The sequence below is a fragment of the Stegodyphus dumicola genome, chromosome 3 (genome assembly GCF_044657685.1).
Source record: "Stegodyphus dumicola isolate Sdum_Otavi_A_Nest chromosome 3, ASM4465768v1".
Taxonomy (NCBI): Eukaryota; Metazoa; Arthropoda; class Arachnida; order Araneae; family Eresidae; genus Stegodyphus; species Stegodyphus dumicola.
In genome coordinates, this window is record NC_140770.1 from 10,637,591 (window position 1) to 10,663,828 (window position 26,238).

At 31.6% G+C, this 26,238-nt stretch overlaps 1 protein-coding gene across 1 annotated transcript in view; it reads right to left on the reverse strand.

Moving 5' to 3' along the window:
* LOC118187118 (uncharacterized) overlaps positions 1-26,238 on the reverse strand; it is a 271,397-nt gene that overhangs the window by 36,767 nt on the left and 208,392 nt on the right. The window contains exons 3-4 of the mRNA XM_085812565.1: positions 15,126-15,851; positions 2,182-2,242 (exon numbers count right to left, since the gene is read on the reverse strand). Coding sequence (XP_085668691.1) covers positions 15,127-15,851 — 725 coding nt within the window. The 3' untranslated portion in view covers positions 2,182-2,242; position 15,126. The remainder of the gene's footprint in view (positions 1-2,181; positions 2,243-15,125; positions 15,852-26,238) is intronic.

Genomic DNA, 26,238 nt, shown 5'->3' on the forward strand with positions numbered 1-26,238 from the left:
AACGGCGAACCCTCCCTCCTTCTATTCTAACCTCCTTGGTTTATAGTGAATCAACACAAAATGACAAAATGACATTAATAGCCCTTCTGGGCTAAAAATATAATCAAATGTAATAAAACAAATAACTGAAAACAGTTTGTTTTTTAACTTTTTCTAAAAGCAGCAAAAACGTTTAAGAGAAGCACGATTTTGAACATAAATCTGGATAATTATAAATTAAAAGAATAAATCAAAAGTGAGTGCCAAATAAAAGATAAAATTAAATTAGCTTCCGTATTGCAAACATGTTTAATATCCTTACATTTTTTTAATTTAATTAGTTTTTTATTTGGCACTTACTTTTGATTTATACCTTGAATTTCTAATCATACAAGTATAATTCAGAAACGTGCATTTATGTAAAATATTTCGGCTGCTTCTTAAAAGTGACCAAAGAGTTTTCAACTATTTGTTTTATTGTATTTAATTATATTATTAGCCCAAAAAGCGTTAGCCCAGAAGGAGTATTAATTTCGTTTTGGCATTTTGTGGCATTTCACTATAAACGGGGTTTCAGTTTTCAAACTGTTGCCACCAAATATTATCGACCTGTGTTATATATAAAGAAATTAAATAATGAAGAACCTGCATGAATGTATGTATGTATGTTTTTCGCATTGTGTTAAAACAACGATATCTAGAGCCATCCAATTTTGAATAACGTACGTCTCCACCCGAATATGGGCATCTGGAAGCCCAAATTTGGAATTTGTTTTATTATCTATTTCAGATTTTGCAAGTCTTTAGGGAATTTTTGATTAACAATTTCAATGATTTCAATGCGAGCAATGGCAACACTGTACGAAAACAATTTTTTTTTTTTTTTATCTCCAGCGCTCGTATATCGTAAACTGTGTATCGTAGATTGTGTATCGGAAATTCTAAAGATATGTTCATTTTAAAATTATTTACGATATTGCTGTTGAACTGAAATTTATGTTTTAAGTGCAAAAACATGATATTTAATAAATAAAGTTAACACACAAAACGTTAAACAAAACTCCATTCAGATTTTATATTTTTTACTTCATTTCATTGTTTTTGTTCCAATTTTGATGCATGCATTTTCTGTTAGACCGTTAACCACCGGTTTCGATTTTAATTATTTAATTATTATACCTTGATTAATATGTATATACGATTTTGAATTAGACCGTTGTCATATTTTTATCAGCTGGTGCAGCACTTGCCACATTTTTATTAATTTATGCTATCCAGAAGCACCTAAAAGTTGAATGCTCGCATGATTTTTGAAGCAATAATAACTGAAGGAATACGAGACCCAACACTTTAAGAATGCATTAGGATTTCATATAAAAGACTAAAATTTCCTTCGTAGATATATAATTTAGATTTTTAATCACGTACGTTAAATTATAGATGATGCCATATTTAGGCCTTTGAATTCTGTAATAATTCGTTGTAATAAAAAGTATGGAAGTTTATTTGATTTGATCCATTTTTCTCACTTTTAATGTGTATTTATAGAATATTTTCGAAATAAACATTCAAAAGATTTATTGCAATTTTGTTTCGATGGAGTAAATAAGATAGAACATTTCAATAAACCTTTTACCAAAAAAGAAATTCCAACGTTTTCTGAATCGTAAATATAATGTTCATTAATTTAAATTATAAACTGTAATTTCTTTTATTTAGTGTTTCTCTTGCACATATCCATACATAGATATATGTATGTTAATCTAATGTATGTTAAAATCTTCATTCCATCAAACGTGTATACATGCAGGCCATTTCTATAGGTATTTTATTTATATTAATGTAACCCATACTATAAAAATGCCTAATTAAAGCATTCATTGGTCGAACATGGAGTTCTATTCGCATTGAGTTTTTTAAAATTTCTTACGTCTAATAAATAAATTTACCTTCTAATATGAAAAATATCATTTTTTCCTGCAGCATAATTTTTTTTAGACTTCTGGAATTAAAAATTAGGCACTTTTGCATTCATTTAATGTATACGTATTTGTATTAGATTCGAAAGCATTTTAAATGTCATTTTATCTTACAAAAATGATATTCCGCATATTCAGAATTTGTATGATAAGTGAGTGAGAAAATCGGCGCTATAATTCACGTTAACACATTTAGAATACTCGGGTTTTATTTTAATCTTACCTGATTTGACAACACAGAAAACAGAAAGCTTCGGCTGCTCGAGCAATATACTTCCTCCTCGCTAAGGGAATTAAATACAAAATTATCGTTTGCTTCCTCTAGGCTAATTAGTTAAAGATTCCATATAATTAGGTAATGCAGGATTAAAAATTTCTAGAACGAAGTAATTTTGACCTAGTATTCAAATTTAATTTGAACGAACAAAAATATAAAATAAATCACGCCAGTAAATAAAGTATTTTAAGCATAATATTAAGAATCTAAATAAAAAGTAAAATTTGAAAGAAAAAGGACATAAAACTTCCATTTCCTGCTTTGTGTAGTTTGTTTTATGAAGTTATGTTTTGACTATTGTGGCAACATCCGCATCTGTTTGGATCGTTTGATTTTTGACTCAAACGTATGTTCGGATGAAAATGGCTGCGCCATTATAAATATCTTATTTCTCAAAAACATATTGCCTGTAAACATTTAGTTGCTAATTTGATTCTGAACAATAATGGATTATGCCATTTTCATTTTAGATTTATCTGTGTATCATACCTAAATCAAGTACTGGTGTAAAATCTTTGAATTATTCAAGCTTATTTAGTAATCTTGCTGCATAACAGAAGATGGAATTAAAGAAAGAATGTGAGTTTCCTTAATTATTATTTTGAAGATTATTGGATTATAATTATTAGAGTATTAGATTTTATTTTCGACTCGTTATTAGATCACGTGATTTTGATTTAGATAGATGTACTTATTTTCAAGTGATTATAGACTGAAGACCGTACATGTTCTAAAATCCTATGTAAAACTATATGTCCGCCATTTTGAGACTGACAAAAATATTGAAGCTGATATTTGAAATGTGTACTGAAAGTATATTAAATATATTCGTTTTTTTAATTGTTTAATACATAAGGTTGAACAATTCTTTAAAGAAATAGATTTCTTTATTTTTGAATGCAATTCTTTTCCTTTTACTCTGTCACTTCAGATTTATGTAAACGAAGTAAGCAGCTTTTTAAATCTTATGAGGGATTTAAAGCGCTGAAAGCCATTATGTTAGCTTGAAAAAATTCAGTAAACTCATATATCATATATTAATGATCAGTATATTTCCCTGACCATTTTCTGATCTGCTTATTAGATTAAAACCAGAGAATAAGCTAGGAATCAGATCACATAGAATTCTGATAATCTTTAAAAGAATTTGTGCTTTTTTTCAAAGCACATTTTCTAGATTTCTGAACAATCGATATTCTTTGAAAAGTGATTAATTGCTGAAGTGGCAAGAGAAACCATAGCAAGAGATTAACATAGCATAGATAACCATAGCATTAGATTCATACATCTAAGTGTATGAACCATAGCAAGAGAAAGTTCATACATTTAGACTACATGAGTAAAACTGCTGATATCTGAAGAAAGCCTCAAAAGATATTTCATAGAGCTGTGATGCAAACAATTTATTCGCCGAGGAATATTGATTTGATTTGATTTATCACTGATAATTTCATTCCGTTTAGAGAATGAATAATATTCAAATAAATGTTCAAATTGGAAACATTATTAACCTATTCATCGAGCAATGAGCTTCTTTGTCAATATAGATTTAAATATATTTTCTAACAATTAAAAACATTTTTTAGCCTACTACTGTTTGAGATTTTCTACTAAGAACTGAATTTGAAACCGAAGATTTTCAAATACTTTAATGAAGTTAAATAATAATAAATAGTTAATATTAATTTTTTATCAAAAAATATTTCTTTCATTAATTTATATGAGTAAATACCATGATGATGTGCAGTGCGAAAAAAATTAAGTAAATAAAAAAGGAGACTCTTCTGTATCCCCCGCTCTGCTAGGCCTATTGACGAAATTCAAACTGCGTTTTTTATGTTTCGAAAGCGCGACTTGGGATATGTATTAGATTTATATATAGCATTATTCTAACGTAGGTATTTTGACACAAAATCGAACTTTTTCTGAAGTAACATATCAATTTTTTCCATATTTCGATTCTACGACTCAAACTATGTCTAAATATTAAATTTTATAAAATTTTGTGACAAATTTACGAAGAAATTCAGAAATTTATCTTGGCGCGGTTTTTTCAGTTTGCGGCAAGAATAACTCCCTTGGCGGCATTCTTAATTTATAGTAATTCTTAATTTATAGTCATTGATTCACGAGTGGAAAAAAAGGTCCATCTTCTCATTCTTTCAAATAATTGTAACAAAGTGCGCAAACCACATTTTTGTTATTATCGTTGATAATAAATAATACGTCAAATTTCAAAATGCACCAAAATGTAAATTCAAGTATTTTGAATTAAAAACTTAAAATTTTTGCAGATATGTGTAGAAATACATATACTTTAAGATGATGTTGAGAGTTTATAGGTCTTCTCAACCTATAAAATTCCCTAAAAATTTGTATTATACCTTTTATAGATATACTACAAATTTTTTTCAAAAATTTATAAAGAATATTTAAAAATACAAATTTAAAAAATAAATCATAAAAAATGTGCGAATTATATTTGGATTAAGCCTAAATTTTGAATTCTGGAAGTTTAATAAAAAAGAGAGTAAGTTTAATAAAAACCGAAAGATTAATAAATAAACATCAAATCCAATTAACATGGAGGAGCTAAAATTCTGAGAGCTAGTTTTTTAAAAACTACTCGAGCAGTTTTTACAAAACTTGGCAGTTTGGCATCATTTGAGCCGTAGAATTGAAATATGGAATAAAATTGGCATGCCATTTCAGTAAAAGCCAGATTTTGTCTCCAAATACCTATATTAGAACAACGCTATGTATAAATCTAATACATATTCTAAGTCGCGCTTTCGAGACATGAAAAAAGCAAATTGAATTTCGTCAATCGGCCTAGTAGAACGAGAGATATAGAATTGTCTCCCCCCTTTTTTTTGCGCAGTGTACCTTAAGGGGACTCATACACCTTAAACCCCTCATGATCTTCTAACATGTGAACTGTTGCACGAGTTGGGATATTTTATTTATTTTAAAAGCAATTACTTCCAACTTCTTACAGCTGACTACATAATATAGCTGCTTTGGAAACTAGTAACCAGAAAGTTTGTGATGCCACAAATATTTTTGTAATTTAATCCTGTTTGTGACAAAATATTTCGCCTTGTTTCCCCCTTGCGCGCATGATATTTTTAAAATGGCAAATGGTACATATTTGAAATTGGATGGAATTCTTTATAATGGGCACTATTTTCTAACTGAACCAACAATCTGATGAATACTTTAATACTGAAAAATTTTATGGAATAAAAATTAATATTTTAATAATTTTTATTTTGTTAATAAAATACATTTTATAAACTCAAAATAAAATAAAAATTTAACATGAAATTTTTAGAATTTTAGGTTCACAGTAGTTTTCAAATGTTATAAAAGCTATATATTAAATATGGAATTAAATTATGAAACAGAATGTTTTAAACTGCGCACGCAAGTTGGAAACATGACGAAAAATGTTGTCACAAAGCGGATTAAATTATAAAAATATTTGCGGCAACACAAACTTTCTGATTACTATTTCAGAAAGCAGCTATATTATGTAGTCAGCTGTAAAAAGTTGGTAGTAATTGCTTATAAAATAAATAAGTTATCCCAATTCTTGCAACAGTCACCTATTCGGACATCTTATGGGTTTTAAGCTGTATGAGTCCCCTTAAGTAACTTAATACTAATGTTTGTCATTTCTGTTCACATTTGATGCTCTTATATCATAGAATTCCATTTATATTTTGGTTAGCTTTGGTGAGAAAAACTAAAGAAAGAAAATGTCGGTATCGTGCTATGTTGAAATGCTTATTTGAAGAATTTTGGATATTCTTCTTTGAGTTTGCAAGCTTATAAAGAGTTTCATGCATATCATAACAGTGAAGTAAATTATAGTTTTGATATTTATCCTAAATATCAGGGCCCTCTAAAGTGACAAAATGTCTGTTTTAGAGCAGGAAATGGACAGTTTAATTTCATGGCGTGATTGAATTTTGAATATACATCAAAACAAAGGTCAATATGAAAATACTTGTGAAAGCATCCAGAGAAGACCCGTTAATGAACTTCTAACTGAAAGATAACAGTTGAGAACTCAAAGCAGGAACTAGTTATTTTGCTATTAATTAAACTAATTTACATTAAAAATTATAGCTAATTGAGTTAAATAATATATTGATGAATAAATTGAACATTGCTATGATAAATCGTAGTTTGAAACAGTTCGTAATTTGGGAAACATTCAGGTATTACGCTTACTTATTCAGGTATTTATAAAATTTAATGTTATTAGAGAAAACTGTAAATAAAAGGGTTGTAATAAGAATTGACAAATAATTTCTAATTCTCAGCTTTTGAGTAAAATTACAATTGTAGCCTGAGCCCCAAATAACACGAATAATAATAATTTAAATATTTGTCACTAATTTGAATAAACCTAGTTATTATTTTTTTATTTATATTCATTTAATTTAATTTAATTTTTTTCCCTTATTTTGATTATTTTTGTTCAGCTTTCCTGACGGGATTCTATAGCTCCAAAACTTCTAATTTTAAACATTAAACCCTGTTTTCTAGTAATAATACTATATATATATTTAATCTAAATGTAGTGTGTAAATTTATATATAGTATTTTGCACTCTACTAAAGTGTATTACTAAAGCCTATGTTTAAGTATAGCATAAAATTATGTACTATGTAAAATAATATTAATGTGTGTACATAAATATTATTTAGTTGTAGCATATAAACTACTCAACTTAAGTCATACTTGAGTATTTCTCATTATGTATTAGAATTATAGTAATTATTATTACCAAATTGATTATTTATTTAACTGAGAACTATTGTGTTTAATTTAAGTTTAATTTATATTCAAGACAGTTACATAGATGCCCTTTTGAGGATATTTGTTCTTTTAATTGATGTGCCTGTATTTTATGTTTTTGATTTGTATTTCTATGTTTTCAACTTGGAAAGACATTTGCTTTTTAAACAACGTTCTCTTGACAATATATTGAATTTATTAATTTTCTGCTGTTCATAGATAAAGTCTTTAAATATTTTTATATTTTTATATTTTATATATTTATGTAAAGTCTTTATATTTTAACATTTTATATATTTATACAAAGTCTTTATATTTTATAACTTTATTTAAAGACTTCATGTTTTATATATTTATAGAAATATAAGATCTTTGTATTTTTATAAAGATAGTCTTTACATTTTATGTATTTCTATAAAGTCTTACATTTTAATGAAAAGGGGGCCTACTTTATGATTATCAAACTTTTGTGTATTATAAACGGAGTTTTGCGCTTTAAGTGAATATTCTAGTTTACTAAGAAATCCGCGAAGAAATGTTTCACTGAATACATGTTACGCATACTTGACTTTTATTAGGTTTTCAGCCGGAATGAATATTTTGTGAGTTTTTTTGACATATATTTGCATCATGAGATCAAAACACGTACATTTATTTCATAATTTATATAATTCTGATTATTATTTAATTTAAAAATTAAAATATTTTAGTTTTATCTTTCCTATTTTTCTGTTTCTTCACTCATGACTACGGAAAGGAATGTATGGATAGGTTTTTGTTTATTTAACTCAGCACTGCGAAAGAAAAGAGAAGAAAAAACTAACTATATACACTCTGCTTAAGCTATAAGCGTTTGTGCTGAATCTAGGCTTGTGTCAATTTACAGTGCTAGTTAATTTAGTATATACGAAAGACATGCAAATAGATTCCTGAACTAGTTAGAGAAAGTTTTGAAGATAACGTTAATTCAACTATGATAATTTGTTATCATCCCACATCTATATTTTTAATTTATTACCAGAAATAGATTCTTTAATTCATATTCAGGAGATATGAATTTTTATTTGTAAGTTATTTAATATATATTTCTGTTTGATTTTAAAGACTAGAGTATCTATAGTTGCATGTTGCATTTAGAGGCGACAAGGCCAGCGAACTGTATCATAAGCAATTAGGCCTCAGCAATTTGAATTGATAGTTGTCTAACTTTAAAATTCGCTTAAGTTAATCGTTTGAGCAAAGCTAGACATGATTAATTAAAAGTTGGATGGCACTATAAAATATTATTTTTAAGTGTTATTTTTTATATTATGGAACAGATATTTTTTTACCATGAATATATTTCTTTTTGCACTGTATAAGTATATAATGCATTTTTGGGGCGAGGGCTGACTCCGACCATTTTGAATTAAAGAATGATACTTTTTAGCTTTTCCTTGTTTCATCAAAACCAGTTCCTTTTAAATAAACTACCATGAGAAATTATGGTCTATCAAAAATTATGGTTCCAAATTAATCTCAATCAATGTCATTAATAATTGTGTTCCAGTGTAAAGTGTTGAGTAAGGCGTAAGTTACTAAATCTAAATACAAAGCGACTTGATTAATATTTGCGAGCATGACTGGGAACAGTTCAAAATTAGACGAGTATCTTTGGTATTTCTAGCATTTTGTAGTGGTCCTTGTATCATTTTATGGCCTTACGGTCTTTCAAACAGGTTATTTATCGACATTTTGGTCAGTTTGTTACTATTATTTCACATAACTTGTTATTTTATCATTTAGATCTTTACTGTCACTTCTCCTTTCCTTTTTCCTATCAGAATGCAAATTTTATTTGAGAGTATTTAAAGCCGAGGTTTTTGGATTGTTTAGAGACACCACGTTTCTCCCTCTCGAAACTAGGCTTACTATCTCTAATAACATTATGATTTTTCGGCTTCGCGTTATTGCTGTTGACATATACACTGCTGGGCATTAGAATTGCAACACCATGAAGGAAAGCAAATACAAAAAAGATATTTATTGCACGTTAACAGTATGGCATGAAGACAAAATGATTAAATTTGTGAGCAGTTTGGATATTTACAGGGGTGCGAAATTAGTAGAAACAGCTGTCACCCTTGGCAGATAAAACAGCCCTTACCCCATTAGGCATAGAGTCAAACTGGACTTTGATGACAGAAACGGGCAACTCATTCCACGTTGCTTCAAGTCCATGCCACTCTTCATCAACCGTTTTAGCTGGAGAGGGATAGCGGGCCTGTCAGCAGCCCATGACCAGATGTTTTCAATGGGTGACAGATCTGAAGGCCGTGTAGGCCAGGACAGCAATCGAATACCCTGTGTACCGAGGAAGGTCAGAACATGACGTGTGATCTTGCATTATCTTGTTGGAACATGGTGTTTGGGGACCTTGAAGATACGACAAGCACTGGACGTAAGATATCAGAAATGTACCCATCTGCGTTCAAATTACCGTCGATCCGAACTAGAGATGTGCGTGCCGTGTACCTAATGGCTGTCCAAACCATCACACAGGTGCAGGGCTCCTATGCTGATATCGAATGAAAGCAGGGGATGTGCGGTCTCCTCGGGTACTCCAGACACGGTCATCAGGATACTGCACGTAGAACCGGGATTCGTTTGAAAAGGCGACATTGTGCCCCTCCTGTACTCAGGTTTGTCGTTTGGTGTTCCAGAGTCGCCGTCTCTCTCTATGCTGCATTGTTAAGGGAAACCGAAATAATGGTCACCCTGCTGATAGTCCACGCTGCAAACGTAACGCATCTTACAAGTTGCTACTGGGCGTGCTACAAGCATGTCCATTTCCTGACTAACGGTCCGTGATGTGGTCGTACGGTTTTGAAAGGTTGACCTCACAATATGTCTGTCCTCGCTGGCGTTAGTCATGGGATGGCGTTGAGATCCTGCATGCCGTTTACTGTCTGTCCACGACAGAAATAGCGCCCGCCACAGTGTCTGGCGGGTGGAGGTCGCTATAGCAACATCGCTAGTATATTTCAAATAGATACGAACCAAGAGTTGCTTTATTGTTATTTTGTTTTTGGCGACTGTTGGCTGAGGGGAAAACAGTTTATCATTCGTCTTCAAGACACCCCTACGAACAATGGGTCAAGGCGTGTTCCTACGTCAAAGGTACGACAACATCAGATACGACAAAGATGTCGTTTCTACGGCAAAGATACGACAACATCAGACAGATAGTGTGATGATTTGGACAGTCATTAGGTACATGGCACGCACATCTGTAGTAGATCGACGGTAATTTGAACGCAGATGGGTACATTTCTGACATTTTACGTCCAAGTGGTTGTCATATCTTCGAGTCGTCTACTTTTTAGCCGTCAGCAGACAGCTGCAGACTAGCTGGCGAGAGCTTTTCTTGTGATAGACAGACTGTAGTACGGCCCTCAGGAATCCATTGCTTCCATACTCGTATGACAGTGGTTGTATGTATGCCACTGCGACCAGCAAACTGAACGATAATCTGCACTTTCGATAGGCAACGATCCTGCCTCTGTCGAATTTCGAAACTTGCTAGTAAGCATTTCCTCTTCTTATTCCAGGCATAACACAATATTCTAAGCAAACTCCAACTTTATAAAGCACTTTCCGAATGCGAAATCCATTACACAACTTTTTGTTTTTAAATCAGTGCTTCAGATGTCTTTTCTCCCTCTTGCGTCTTTTAAATGTGCTGAAATACTAATCATTTGCATATCCCAACTTCTTCCTTTCATGGGATTTTGACGTTCGTCAGATCATTCCTTCCTGGTGTTGCAATTTTAATGACCAGCAGCGTAAACTGTTACGTCGGTGAGAAGGTTTTAGCCAAATTTGCTTTAAATCAATTGTGCAGTCTTGGATTACAAGGTTTAGTTTTAAATTTGAATTAGGTTTACGAGTTTCACTACCGCAAACATTGATTGCTTGTTAAGTAGCACGATTCGTGCTCAAAGTTCGGATTTAATTAAAAGGTTTGTTTTCAAATCTTCGTAAGATTTTGCAGCTCTTTCCAAGGCACAGCGATAATTTAACAGATAACGCTGTAAGTCTGTGAAGCTTTTGGACTTATTGTATTCTACCAAAGAACACCAAGCTCTGTAAGTTGTTTGTGATGCAAAATGCAAATTAACATTTTCACTGCTGCATACATATATAATATTTGTTTTAAATTTAGAAATAAATGACCAAGGAAAAAATTAAACATAAATCAAATTTGCATTAGATGTGTGTTTTAATGAGGCAATTTTCTGGATGCTTTCGCCATTTAATTTTGCTTTTAAATTTCAATAAAATCGAATATATTATTAGATTAATGAGCAAGATGCTTAGAACAGTTTTTGCATGCAAATGATATGTCATGCAGAGTTTACCGGAAGTCTTGTTTCGCCGAAATTTCGACATTTATATGCATGCAATTCGTGCATATGGTGATGTTTTTATACGCCGATAATAATATTACACAAATACGTAATCGTGCATAATGTTCCTTTAATAAAGTTGTTGATAATTGTATTGAATTCGAAATTTTCGAAAATAATTAACTGCCCGTTAATAATTTTTTGCAAAGAGAAATGCTATTAAATTGAATTTTTCTTCAGTTACATTTGTAGTTTTCTTCCTTTTCATACATAAATCAATGCTCACGTGCAATTCATGCCGTTCGTCTGTAATTTAAAATTCGTAGAAATAATTAATAAGTTTTATTTCAGACGCCGATGGGAAACATTTTGATGGTGACATTTACTTACTTTTCAAATTCCATAACTTTAATTTTGGTTTTATATCGAAGGTGCAATAGATGTGTAAGAAATACTTCCTCCAAGATGCAAAGGACGTATCTGGATACACAGAGACAAATAATTACTGACACACAAGCATTAACATACACATTCGGTTACAGGTATGTTTCTATCATGCAACACATCGAACACATTCGTACTCAAAGTTACAAATAAAAAAAAAAAAAAAACTACTAAAATTCTGAGAAGCATTTATTTTTGTTACTTTTAGCGCATTTTACTCAGATAATTTAAACATATTTTGATTTCTAATTTTAAAGGGAAAAATAACTCAGATACTTAAAATTATGAAAGCTAATTTTCTAAATAAAGTCAGATAAAATGTATTAGTAATGTAATAATAATACCTCTCTCTTTAATATAAAATATAATCTCTTTTAATAAATCTCTTTGACTTCTATGGATGCAGATTAATTCCATACAATGTAGCTAGATATTTAAAGCAAAGAGAGCTAGATATTTAAAACTCTTTCCATGTAATGTAAAAAGACCTAAACATTTGTTTTTAAATATTTATTTGCATTTTTAATATGTCAATTAGGCTTTAAAAATTGGTCATTTTCATCAAGAGTTTTGCTCAGATTCTACTGATTTTGAATTCACTATTACAATAAAAATTATTTTAAAATCAAATGAACTTGAATGAAGTCGTAATAAAATATAATTCATAAAAATGTTTGGAAACCATCGTTGATCAACAATAAGGGAGGAAAGCAAAAGTTGTTTTTCTACTCTAAGTTCTATCTTTAAGATAAACAAATAAGTAATCTAAAGGTTCGACTAAGTTTCTAGAACTTAAATGGGGTTAAATAATATTTCGGAAATAAAATATTCTGCATTTGCAGTAAAATGAAAACTTAATCATAAGAAACCGTGCATCGCATAAATGGTTACAGACTGATCTAGCTATTAACATTCATTCTATAAGAACACCAATACAGCATGCATATGAGACGCTTTCAGGTTTTAAAGTAAACTCATGATATTCATGCTTACATACAACATTCATGCGGCTTTCTACAACAGCAAAAATGGGCGTATGAATTTCTGTGTATCCAGATAGAAAAACACGCAAGATTAGTCAAATCCCTTTAACGTCTATGGATGCAGATTAATTTCTAGAATCATATAAAGGGTGTCCCAAAAAGAATGCAAATTTTGAGTGCATAATAACATACAAATGTATTGACGGAATTAAGTAACTAGAGCTGCAATAAATAGAGCAGAAATGGCGGGCGTTTCAAAAGTTGCGTTCTTTTGTCGGACATCCTTTATTTACATCACTTGGGATTTCATCTAACGCGTCATTCATGAAATAGGCCATGCGTTATAAGTCTGGATATCCATCTATTTTTATAGCTAATTTGATATTTTTGATAGCTGAATCAGTATAAGTAATTTGATAATTTCTGATATAGACTAAGTAAAACTCAGCGCTTGGAATTTGAATGTTGCATGTTTATAACTGTTTATTGTTTTCTAATAAATTAATTATTGCGTTTTGATGAGTCAATTATATATATGTAATAATAAAATTCCATAGTCAAGAATACACTTAAAATTCTAACTGGTATGTTATTTTCATTTTTAATGGCGACGTTCTCTTATTTGAAAGTACGTGGAATTAAATCCACAGCCCGTAGTCAACTTCTTTTTCCCGCCTTTTCTACGCGTACAGTTATAGAATGTTCTGGAAATATTTAAAGCTAACTGGATTGGCTGACGAGGTTGACGTCATTTTCTTGGAAGCTCCGCCTTTCCAGAGGCTATAAAAGGACTCGCAAAGGAATATCGGGGGCTTTTCTTAAATGTCACGATGCAGTAAACTTAATAAAAAAGTTATTAGTAATTCTTTTTTATTTACTCCGGATATCTGATTTTGTAACTGCTATTTTCTCCTGACCAATAATAAATGGATCCTGTTTTTTAAACTTATCGTCTGATAATTTAAGCTACGACTACATTTATGATTCTTCAGCATTCTATTTATTCCGGACAAAAGCTGGTACGTCATATCTATATATATACATTATTTTAATCTTCGTAATTACAGTTTATTTTATCTTTAACAATATCTGAAATTTTACAAGCTAGAATATACTATAACGTTTTCACGACATTAAGGGTTCAGCAATTGTTTTTATAAGAACATTGCCTGGACTCATGCCTACATTTTTGTCTTTTAAAACTTTTGATTAAATACCGTATGTTTAATATAGATATCTAAATTTATTCCTTATTCCAGTATTTTTCTAAGATTTAAACTAACGAAAGTTTTGCATAAAAGTTTAGAAAGTTCAATTTAAGTTTTTTATCAAAATATTTTTAAATCTGAATTATTAGAAGAATGTTTATTTAAACAGAAACGCTATAAAAAGTGCAGTGGTAGAGAACGTATTTCATTTTAATTTCATAGCTGAATGTTTAAAGATTTAATGGGCACAATCATGCTTTTATGTGCATGTTTAAAGATTTAATGGGCATAATCATGCTTTTATGTGCATGTTTAAAGATTTAATGGGCATAATCATGCTTTTATGTGCATGTTTAAAGATTTAATGGGCATAATCAGATCTTTGTGTGCATGTTTAAAGACTTAATATGCATAATCAGGTCTTTGTGTGCATGTTTAAGAATTTAATGGGCATAATCAGGGTTTTGAGAAAAAGTGCTCTTTTGCTTTAAATTACTGATATATTTTTATAAAAAAGCGTACGGAATTTTAAGAGACTTCTAAATATTTTTTTTGTATTCAGAGTTTCATTCTGATAGTATTCTTATCAAACACTCAAACTTCAAATTAGTACATTCCTCAAACATTTATCCAACTATTTTTTCTGGATCTAGTGGTAAAATGATTTTAAATACCACCTTACAAATATCAATTAAGGATACAATACACATGATGGATACAATACCCGTGATGATCTTCCTTTTTAATGCAAATGCATTTTACATTCTAAATGTTTTGCTTTTAATCAACTTGGTTTTTGTATGTAAACAGTGGAAAATAATACGAGCTAACTGAACTATTACTTATAATAATTTTAGCTATTTTTAGTATCATGAGTTTAAGCTTTTTAACTAATTAAAAGTGTTTTATATCCAGACTTATAACGCCAGTTTTAATTATCAATGGGCCATTAGGATTTAATTTGAGGAGTATTTCTTGGCATTCCACGTAACATACATTCCGACGACAAAAGGCACACACACACATAAATATACACATTGCATTTTTCCCTTTCTCACCCTACGCTTCAGATGTTCTCCTGTGTGTTGTCTTCGTGTCTCTCTTCTTCCTTCCAAGGAATTCGGAACCCATCCTCTTTTCAGTCTCAAAGACATGAGAGATGTTGCCCAAAGAGTTGGAGCTCGTGTGCTCAAACTCTGCCTCACCATCGCCTCCGTTTCTTGATCTTTTTCCTAAAAATTCTGATCCCATTCTTTTAAGAGGGATATCTTCAGCACTGTCTTGCTCATATTCGTCTGATCTTTTGCCTAAAAATTCTGAGCCCATTCTTTTGCCTAAAAACTCAGATCCCATTCTCTTTCCCAAGAACTCCGATCCCATTCTTTTGCCCAGAAATTCAGAGCCCATTCTTTTCCCCAAGAACTCTGAGCCCATTCTTTTTCCAAGGAATTCGGATCCCATTCTTTTATCTATATCATCTGATGCCCTTTTGCCCAGAAATTCCGACCCCATTCTTTTGCCAAGAAATTCGGATCCCATCTTTTTCTCGAGTTCTGGGGAAGCTCTTTTGCCTAAAAACTCAGAGCCTATGCTCTGCTGCTCAGAAGTGCGACGAGGATGAGGAGCGCTTACTCGCGCCCTCTTCAGGGACTTTTCCCTATATCTCAAATTTATAGGCGGAGGTACGCTTAATCCTGTACCTAAAGTCACCAGTTGCATGATGTGACGTAACGTGCTGTCAGAGAGGGTTGAAGGAGATTCACGAACGACGTCCACATAGTAATCTGAAATAGAAAAACATACAAAAGAACAAATAGACGTTCAACAAGGATTCATGTAGTTTGATAAGGAACACTTTATGCTTAGAAAAGGGACGAAGTTAGATTCTGAATTAAAAAATGCTTTGTAGTACTGCATATTTAAAGTTTATCTTCAGAGTTCTTGTAGATTAATGTTTGCTATCAATATCAATGGTTTAAGCTACAGCAAATGAGCTATGAGGAGTAATATAAATCCCAATTTAAACTAGAAATCTGAATCTTTAGGCTCAAGTTTATATATTATTTCTGATAAAACTGCGGTGGTGACAGTAACAGATGTCACAGAAGACGAGGATATTTGTTGTCTAAGGTATAAGCAGGTAATTTATCTCAAATCTTCCGCTATCTGTGTACAACTACCTTTTCCTGTTATTTGTTTTCATACAGTATTTCAAATTCAGGAAGAAACTGTTGGTAAATGTGCACATAAATATATTTATCAAAATACTGTAATGATTACAACATCAGAGAAAAAAATATTTTGGGAAAGGTGTATCTTACTTCTGTACAACTGGGTTTAAAGATCACACACACACAAACACAAAACATCTAAACATTCTGTGTAAATATAAGTGCGAATAAAATTGCATAGTTTGAAACTGCAGCTAAATAGAAGTAATTAAAGTTCCCGTAAAGTGGTATAACATCGTCATCAATATACTAATGATAAATAGAACAATAATTACTATGATTATCATCTATATTTAAATTGTAGTATTTTGACAGGATATTGTACAAGCATGCAAAGTACGTTAGATATTAATCTAAAATGTGATTCAGGTGTTTATTTGCAATTTAATTGTTTCTTTTGTTAGATTAAATAGAAGCAATTACATTTCCTGTAAAGTAATACATACTGTATTACTTTACAGGCATTAATAATATAAACATCAATATAAACAGGCAAGCATTAATAATATAAACATCAATAAACAGCTGTTAAATAAAGAGATATTTCAATTACTTAAATACAGGAATGCACTGGATGTAAGTTATACAAGCTGTGCTAAAGAGGGCTTTAAAAACATAATTTTAGGTCCTCGAGAATTATATTTTTATTAAAATGTAACAGACATATATCCAGTCTACTTAAGGACAAATTAGATATACTTTCGAACAGAGAATATAACGGTTCTGTAAAAAAGACATAATAATTTTTTACATGAAGATAGGCATACTGCTAAATTTGAGACTTTAAAATTTTGCTAGAGAATGATAACTAGTAGTAAAACGTTTTCTCCTTTAAGTTAAAGTCCATAGGTAAATGTTCTAGCAAAAGTTTTATTTGCTTAACTTTTCATTAGCTCTGTTTCTTTAGGTTTTTAAAAGTTTTTCATTGTCATATTATTATTTGGATACAATAATTCACATAAAAGAAATACCAAATGAATAATACACTCTATAAGCAAACTTGCATATTACTGAGTTTTTAACAATGAGCAAGATATTTTAATGGTAATTCGAAGATGATATCAGAGTTGTGGAGATTTCTTTAATTTAACTAATAGTTTATTTTTAGTTTACAGTAACTTTCCTTACAGTCTCACTTTCAACCACGCTTTATTGCCTGAAGGTTAACAAGTAAGGGCATGTGTATTAAAATGAGATAGAAAAGTAGCATTTTAGGGAACGTTTGGGTTATGCTTGCTTGAAGATCACGTTGCTACCTTGAATTATTACCGATTACATTTCTGTGGCGTTGAGGACTTCTAGCCATTATGCTTGTTTTCGCCGACTTCTACGAGTGAGAGCCTTTCTACACGTTAAATCATTTTGTGAGCCGTTAGGCTAAACTTACTTATTTTAAGTTCATCGTTTTCTGTTTTGAGTTAAGCCAAAGTGTTGGCTTTGTGTAAGCCGAAGTGAGGTCATCGGTGAAATTCTACTGAGAGAATAAAGGGTTCTTTACACCCTTCTTCTGACTTTTTGTCATCAATAAGACCCGAGGATAATTCCTCATACAGTCTTTTAGACCTCGTTAGTATATGTTACCTAAGAAAAGGAGACTAAATAGAGTGAAATGTGACAGTTTGGTTATTTCAATTTATTTAAAAAAGCTAAAATATTAATAAGAATTAGGAATCAACAATTCATAATCAGAAAATGAAGGAAATCCTAATCAGAAAATGAAGGAAAATATGCTTAAATTGTCAGTATTCTACACTTTCACAGGTGTGTATTTATCAAGATTTTAGACTTAAGTTATTAGATAATTTTAAAACGCCGTGTGTCAAACTATGTTGTAAACGGTCATCTAATGTTAAAAACACGGTGACAACAAAGCATTTTTTCAGATAATGCAAATAGTGGATGTATAGTGTTAGACAATAAACGCACGAAAGGGAAACGATAAAATAAAAATATATTTGAACAACCACTTTTACAACAAGCAAAATTAGAAAGAATAAAACTAGCTTACATTAATGTTATTCTATAAATATTATGCTTTGCAAGGTTTAAAATTCTTTACTTTAAATAAATAAAAATCAGAATATAATAAAAACAGCTAACAATTATTCTGTATATAATTATAATAACTATTAAATATACATGTAGCGTATTGGCCCAAGATGCGTTTTTCTTTAAGACATCTTTCGAAAAACCATATGCATATTCTTTTATGCGTAGGTTAGCATTTGAAATTTGTATTAAACGATCAAGAAAAATAATTTCCCATTTAATTTACCAGAAAACAATTCACGTTATTCAAAACGGCAAACTTTCCTCCCTTTATATATTCCCTTTCTATTTTTTTTTTTTGCGCGTGCGCTAAGATGTTCATCATTTGGATATTGCATTGCGGTATGTAATAGGGGGATCGAAAAGTAATGTCGTTTCTGCGCATGTCGACAACAACATGCTAAGGGCAGAAGTGGAAGCAAATCCATGTGAAACACTCTTAACCAACCTTGGTCGACCATCCAAGAACATTTAAAGCAGAATGGAAAAATAAGAAAAGCAGGTGTTTAAGTCCCCCATAATCTATTCGAAAAGAACAAAGCCAACCTATCCATTACATGCAACGTATTGCTTCAACGGCACCATACAGAACCGTTTCTTGATCGTTTGATTAGTGGAGACAAAAAAAAAAAAAAAAAAAAAAAAAAAAAAAAAAAACTCCTATATGATAATCCAAGTGGTTCTGGGTGTTTGATGGAGTATTCGCGAAATTATTCATTTTAAATTGCTGAAACCTGGACAAACTGTTAATGCAGACCTTTACTATGAACACCTGGATGGATTGAACCAATCTTTAATCGAAAAATATCAATTGTCAACAAAAAAAGGCGTCATTCTGCAACACGACAATGCAAGACCGCACTGTGCAAGACGAACACTGGAAAGAGTGAATGAATTGGGGTGGGAGGTACTGCCATACTCACCCACCATACTCGGAAGATACCGCAGCATTGGATTTCCATTTATTCGGATCCCTAAAACATTTTCTTAGTGGCAAAAAATTTGAAAATTTGGTTGATGTCCAAAATGTCCTGTCGAGATATTTTACTCAAAAACCAATTGATTTTTATCGGTCCGGGATTGAAAATCTGCACATTAGATTACAAAAGGTTGTTGATAACGAGGGTGGTTATATTAAAAACAAAAACTTGTTAAAATGTATTCGTTTGAATTTAATGTAAGAAAGCGCTATTACTTTCCGGTTCCCCTATCATATGATGCAAATTTCATGTTGTTTGAATGCTGTTGTTTGAATGCAAATTTCATGTTGTGTGGAGCTAGAGTTTGGATGGAGTTTATATTAAAGTTTTAGTGACCGCCAAAACACAGTTCGAAGTAAATCAATTTAAAAGAGTGCATATGTCACGGTGAAACACCGAAATCTGGAGAATGTCCACTTTCACCAGTGAATGTCAACATTCACCTAGTCGCTTGGTGTATGTCCGAAATATTTTCCAAATACTCTTATTTCTGACTTACACCGGTCAATGTCGACATTCACCATGTAATAATGGTGAATGTTGAACGTATAAGAATATTATATTTTCTTCTCCGTCATTCAGTCGCAAAAAAACGCACTTGAGACTTAAAATAAGAACTTAATAACATTAAACTTAAAACACACAGTGCATTCAAAATGAGAAAGGAAAATAATAGAAGTTAAAAAGTTACTCAATTATGTGATTCAAATCTTATTTATTGCAACAACGTAAACTATTATGACACTTTGAATTGCACAAGAGGCCCTTGTTTTTACAACTGCATTTATTTGTGTAACACTTCCTTTAGCAATGACAGCGTGTACATAGACTCCTCTCTTTTCGACCTACACCAGAGCATATCTGTGATTGTCGACATACACCGGTGAGCGTATTAGAATGTAATGAAATATTCGATCTTTCACCGACGTATTTGGTGAATGTGACATTCTCCGGTGAAAGTCAACATTCTCCAATTTCGGTCTTTCACGGTAACACATATTCTGGTAAATAAATGGTGTAATAATCTTTTATGCCATCTTATTTCGGCACATTTAATAGCAAAATTAGGGGGAATATCTTAACTGGTATGATTAGTATTCATTTTAGTGTTACATACAATCAGAGATGGAACGATATTTTATATTTTGCATCTTGTAGGATATTTTTTATTATTATTTAATCTTGTAGATTACATGTAATTAATTTTTAATTAATAGATTAAACTTCGTTGCATTTCTTTATGGGTTATGGGTTATTCAATTATGGCAAATTATGGCAATTATGGCACACGAGGGCTATCTGCCTAAAGGGAGGGATGCCTTCGTGATGGACTTTCTAAGGGAAACTGGCTCGTATATACGTTACACATAGGGAAAACCACGAAAACGCCCATGCAGCCAGCCCGTTCGCGGGATTCGAACCTCGGACCGAACTACCAGTGTTCAGCGTCTTTACCGCTCGGCCGCTGGTGGGCCCATTTCTTTATGAAGAATACGTTTATTTATTGAAATATAATGTTCATTTACAAACAAGCGTTTCAAGCTAAATATAGTTTTCCAAAATGTTTATTGAAATAGAAATGAGCTTATGAATGAGCTAAATTATGATAAAAATATGTGGCATCAATTAATGTTCGTTGTAAAACATCAGTGATTGATGAAATTTGGATTCCTGAAATCAAGGAAACGTAATTAAAAGTTCCATTGCTTAACTTCACTTATTAAAACTCAGTATGAGAAAGAAATTATTTACGCTTCATTTATTTTAAATCCTTCGTATTATTTATTAAAAATAGCGCAAAGGAAGATATATCGTTCCGTTACTTCTTTTCAGTCTCGAACTATGTTTCTTTCGAAATAAAATTTCGGTTAAATTTCTTTAACAGCGAGACATATAACAGTACACGTATTCTGAAACGAAAGTTTCTTTAGTGAACTGACAATGTCTTCAGAAATTATTTCTGCTATTTTGATAGTCAGCATATTTCGTATAAAATATTACATAAATGTAAAAATCTATAAACAAGAAATAACAATGAAATCATTTGAATTTATTCTTATTTTAATTACAAGTTTTAATTTGTAGTTAAATCTCCTCTCTGCTTCAAAATTTCTCACTTAATCAAGAAGACTAACAGTAGAACATAGATGTATAAAAAATTAAAGACATGAATTTGGCCTTTAATAACAGAAAACATTATAAAGCAAATCTAGCTGAAGATCGATAGAAGAACTGTTTTCATCTGTGTGTTTGGCATTCTGAATTAGGTTTGACTTGGTTTATTTGATTACAACAAAACACTCGGAGGCTGTCTGCCTAAGAGGGGGGGGGGAGATAGTCTTCGTGGAGGTCTTTTTAAGGGAAGCTGGCTCATATTCATATTACGAATGGGGAAAATCACAAAAAACCCATACGCCAAGCCAGTTTACCGAGATTCAAACCTAGATGCAGCTAGTAAGGTTATTCTGAAGTAGGAACGAGGAATAATGTTTAGAAAAAGTATTCCAAATACGTTCGAATGAGTGAATGGGGCGAGTCAGATATTAAAGTAACTAGTTGAGTTCAGCAGATGCGACAAACTTCTAAATTAATCTTTTATGCAATTTTTCGATAATTAAAATTTTAGATTGCCAGAAATGGTTTAATGAATCTCTACATATAATAAAAGAAAGAGTCTGTGTCAGTGTGTTTTTCGTTCGCGCTACGCGTAAGCTAATAGACCCAGGGCTACGAAAATTGGTACATAGGTGCATCTGGACAAGAGCCAGTGCATAGGTGCATCGGCACCTCGAAGCGATTTTTTCGAAATTCGAATTCGAATTTTTTTTTATTTTATGTTTTGTGACGAAATCGCGTCATTTTGAGACACAATGGGCTATAGGAAAGCGAGATTTTACTCTACACACTCCATTTTCACATCGTCATGAAAGGTAGGCACTTAGCTATTTTACGAACTTAAAATAAATTTCGTGTTTCAATAAATCGATTCAATACGAATTTATTTAACAAAGATAGCTTAACACCTTTTCAACGGGATTTTTTCTAAAAAAGTTTATTTTTAAAAATGTACAGTTTATTTTGCTTTGATTTTTAGACACGTTAAACTTTCATCCTTGCGACTGCTTTTGCAAAAAGAATTTTGGAAAAATGCTAATATTTTGTATTTAAAAAAATTTTTAAATGAAGCTTCCGAGTACACTTCTCACATCTTTAAAAATGTAATTTTGGCAACAATTTTCCTTTCTTATTGTTGTGGATAGATTTTTGATGAAATCGCATCATTTTGAATAGTTTCATTCTTTTAGAAATAATATGGGTTTGGCAACAATGTTTCATAGTATTTTTTATGTCACTGTTTTTAACAGATTGGCATATTTCATTGTAATTTTTTTATATATATAATATATTTTTATTGATTTTTCTTTGATAAAGTTGTTCTGCAGAGTAAAATTATGGTCGGAATTTTTTGTTTTTTGAATTTCTTTCATGTTATGTTTTGCTTATTTCACTATTTGTAAGATATTGAAAAGTTTTGCATGATTTTTTTTCTTCAACGGAAAGTTGGTTAATTTTTTATTTGGATAATTAATATTTGTATTAAGGGATATAGCTTATTTCATTGTAATTTTTTTCTCTTGAAAATATAAGATAAAATACCATTAATTATACTTTGCTTTTCAGAATGTTTTGTTTTTTGTATTCTTTTATGTTATTTATTGCTCATTTCACTGTCTTTAAGAGATTGAAAAGTTTTGAGTGATTTTTTTAGGAAACAAAGTTCTTAACCTCCTTTACTTATTTGAGTAAAGTAATACTATTTGAGTAATACTACTAAAATTTAGCCAAAGTGCTAAAAAATTTCAAATGTCTCCACCCGGGACATACAAATTGTAGCCAAAGACTCCAGGAGAGATTTTGCCTTTATTTTGGCTTTTAATTCAGCTAATCTTAAAATTTAAACCCTGATCGATTTACACTTACAAGATCTATAAATAAAATGAATACATGAAATAAACACTTATGAACACAAATACATGGCTACAAATGAAATTAACTTGCTAATTCACGAGCAACCATTTCTGATCGATCACACTGTTACATCTCCCTGCGTCTGAATTACTGAATCGGATTTAGCTTTCCTAGCCATAGCTGCTTCGTCAAAAATATTAAGATAAAGCTTATTGAAACGTACAGTGGATGGACAAAAATATGGAAACACCTTGTGAAATGCATGTTTGAAAAGAAAGATTGATTTTAATGAAATATGTAGGTGGTGCTGGCGTTTTTGACTACTGACGCCACCTATACAACTTCGTAAATGTGTTAAACAGTTCAGTTGTTGTCGGAGTACTGTTATGTGAGGTTGTCATTGCATTATGTCAGAGTTAACAGACTTCGAACGTGGGCAAATTGTTGGAGCACGTATGGTAGGTGCTTCCGTAAGCAAGGTAGCCGAGGTGTTTAGTGTTCGAAGAGGTACTGTATCGAAGATTTATTCCGCATATTTGAAAAGCGGAAAAACATCATCTGCTAAATCACATCGCGGACGAAAGTGTGTCCTGAGTGTTCGTGACAAACGATCATTCAGGGCAATTGTGACGAAAAATAAGAAGACCACAGCTGCAAAAGTTACTGCTGAAATGAATGTTGTGTTACCGAACCCTGTGAGTACCAAAACAATTAGAAGGGAGCTTCATAAACAGGGAATTGCTGGCCGTGCTGCAATTGAGAAGCCACTCATCAGTGATGCTAATGCCCGTAACAGGAAAAGGGGGTGTTTAAGTCATAAAGCCTGGACTATAGAGCAGTGGAAGCGAGTAATACGGTCTGACGAGTCTTCTATCACATTGTTTCCCACTTCTGGCCGAGTTTACGTCTGGAGAACGCCATCTCAAGCCTATAATACAGACTGTTGTTGCCAAGAGTGAAACATGGCGGGGGTTCTGTTATGGTTTGGGCAGCCATATCGTGTTTCTCTGCTAGCCCCATGATAACTGTGTCAGGGCACATGACTGCCAAGACTTATGTGAACATTTTGGCCGATCAAGTTCATCCCATGGTAGAAACTTTGTTCCCCGATGGTGATGGTATCTTCCAAGACGACAAAGCCCCTGTTCACACAGCTCACATTGTCCAGGACTGGTTTTCTGAGCACGAGGATGAGTTGTCCCATCTCCCCTGGCCACCACAGTCACCAGACCTGAATATTATGGAACCTTTGTGGTCTACATTGGAACGGAAAGTACGTTCTCGTTATCCACCGCCAACATCGTTATCTGAACTTGCCACCGTTTTGCAGGAAGAATGGTATAATATTCCCTTGGCAAACATACAGGAACTGTATTTATTCATTCCGAGAAGACTGCAAACTGTTTTGGATGCCAACGGGTTTCCTACACCATATTAAGCAAAGAAACATGTTTTTTTAAAGGTGTTTCCAAATTTATGTTCAACCCTTGTATGTTTCTTGTATTTAATATTATGAGGTGGCTTTTATCTGAGATTAACTGTTACTTGATTTAGAAGTTAGGACAAGGCTATAAATCATCTGCCTGTGCGCTTACAATTCCAGATTTTGTAATTTAGAGTTGTGGAAATCATACAAATAAACATTTTAAGTAAATGGTATCCAAACGAGGGCAAGAGCTTAGATTGGTAAATTTGAAAGATGTAATAGTCTGCAATTATATCAGCATCAAATATTAAAATAATGCCCGCGAAAGTGAGATTTATAGAAGAAATATAAATTATTTCATCCTATCGTGGAAAATAATTTGCAGTTTTCTTTGAGTGTTTTTTCAATAAACTTAGTGTCTCCTTTCGTAACTATAATAAAATGAAAACTGATGCATAATAATAAACGCTGAAGGAAATACGTTATTATTATTATTGTTGCAAATTTTACTTCTGTTTCCTTTTTAATCAAAGAACGCTTATTTTATCCTCTAAATAACAATAGAAAAAATTTCATAAAACTTGCCTTTAAAATAAAAGAACTAGCTGTCTTATTTAACTGTAGTTTAAGTCTCTTCAGTCTTAGTAAGCTTAGTAAGCTAGTCACTAATTCGTAAGCTATTAACTCTGTAATTAATTTATGAACATCATTTTATTCATTTTGTTTCTTTTAATATTATTGGTATACCGAATCTATTCATTTTGTTTGTTTAAATACTATTGGTATACCGAATCTATTCATTTTGTTTCTTTAAATACTATTGGTATACTTATTGGTTTACAGATTATGTATTACATTTTGCAAGCTATGTAAAAATAAAAATAACGAATTTGATTATTACTTCCAGCGATTTTTTGTTTTGTTTGTTTTGTCTGTTGTATGTGATTATTCTCATCTTACTAACAAAGATAAAGAGTCTCAGACTACCTGCGAAGACGCTACTGAATATTTCCCTTTTAAATGTTGAACAACATTCCAGCCTAATACAAGCGCCAAGCTTTTACAGCCAAGCCATGATATTCAATCATCGATTTCGAAGAGTCAGCTGCACGTTCATTTTCTCTAAGTATTTATGGATGAATTGAGACCTAAGTAGTAGCAGAGACAACAATAAGAAAAGGCAAGATTCATGTTATAGGGAAGCAGAAATTAAGATATCTTAGTAGATATTGCAGTGTTAATATTGTGGTTACATGTTGTTTATATATGAAATTTAATATGTTCTTATTGTAACTGTGTATTTCCGAAATAAAAGTATTCGCTAAATTTTACCTACCGATTTTTGAACAATAAAATTAGTAAACAAAGTGGGAAAATGCGCGAAGAAGTACGGTTTTACATTTTTTTAAAACAATTGTTGTATAATTGTATTCCTACGTATAACACACACCGGTGTATAAGGCGCATCTATAATTTCAGAGTATATTAATTAATTTTTACGTGTATTCGCCGTATA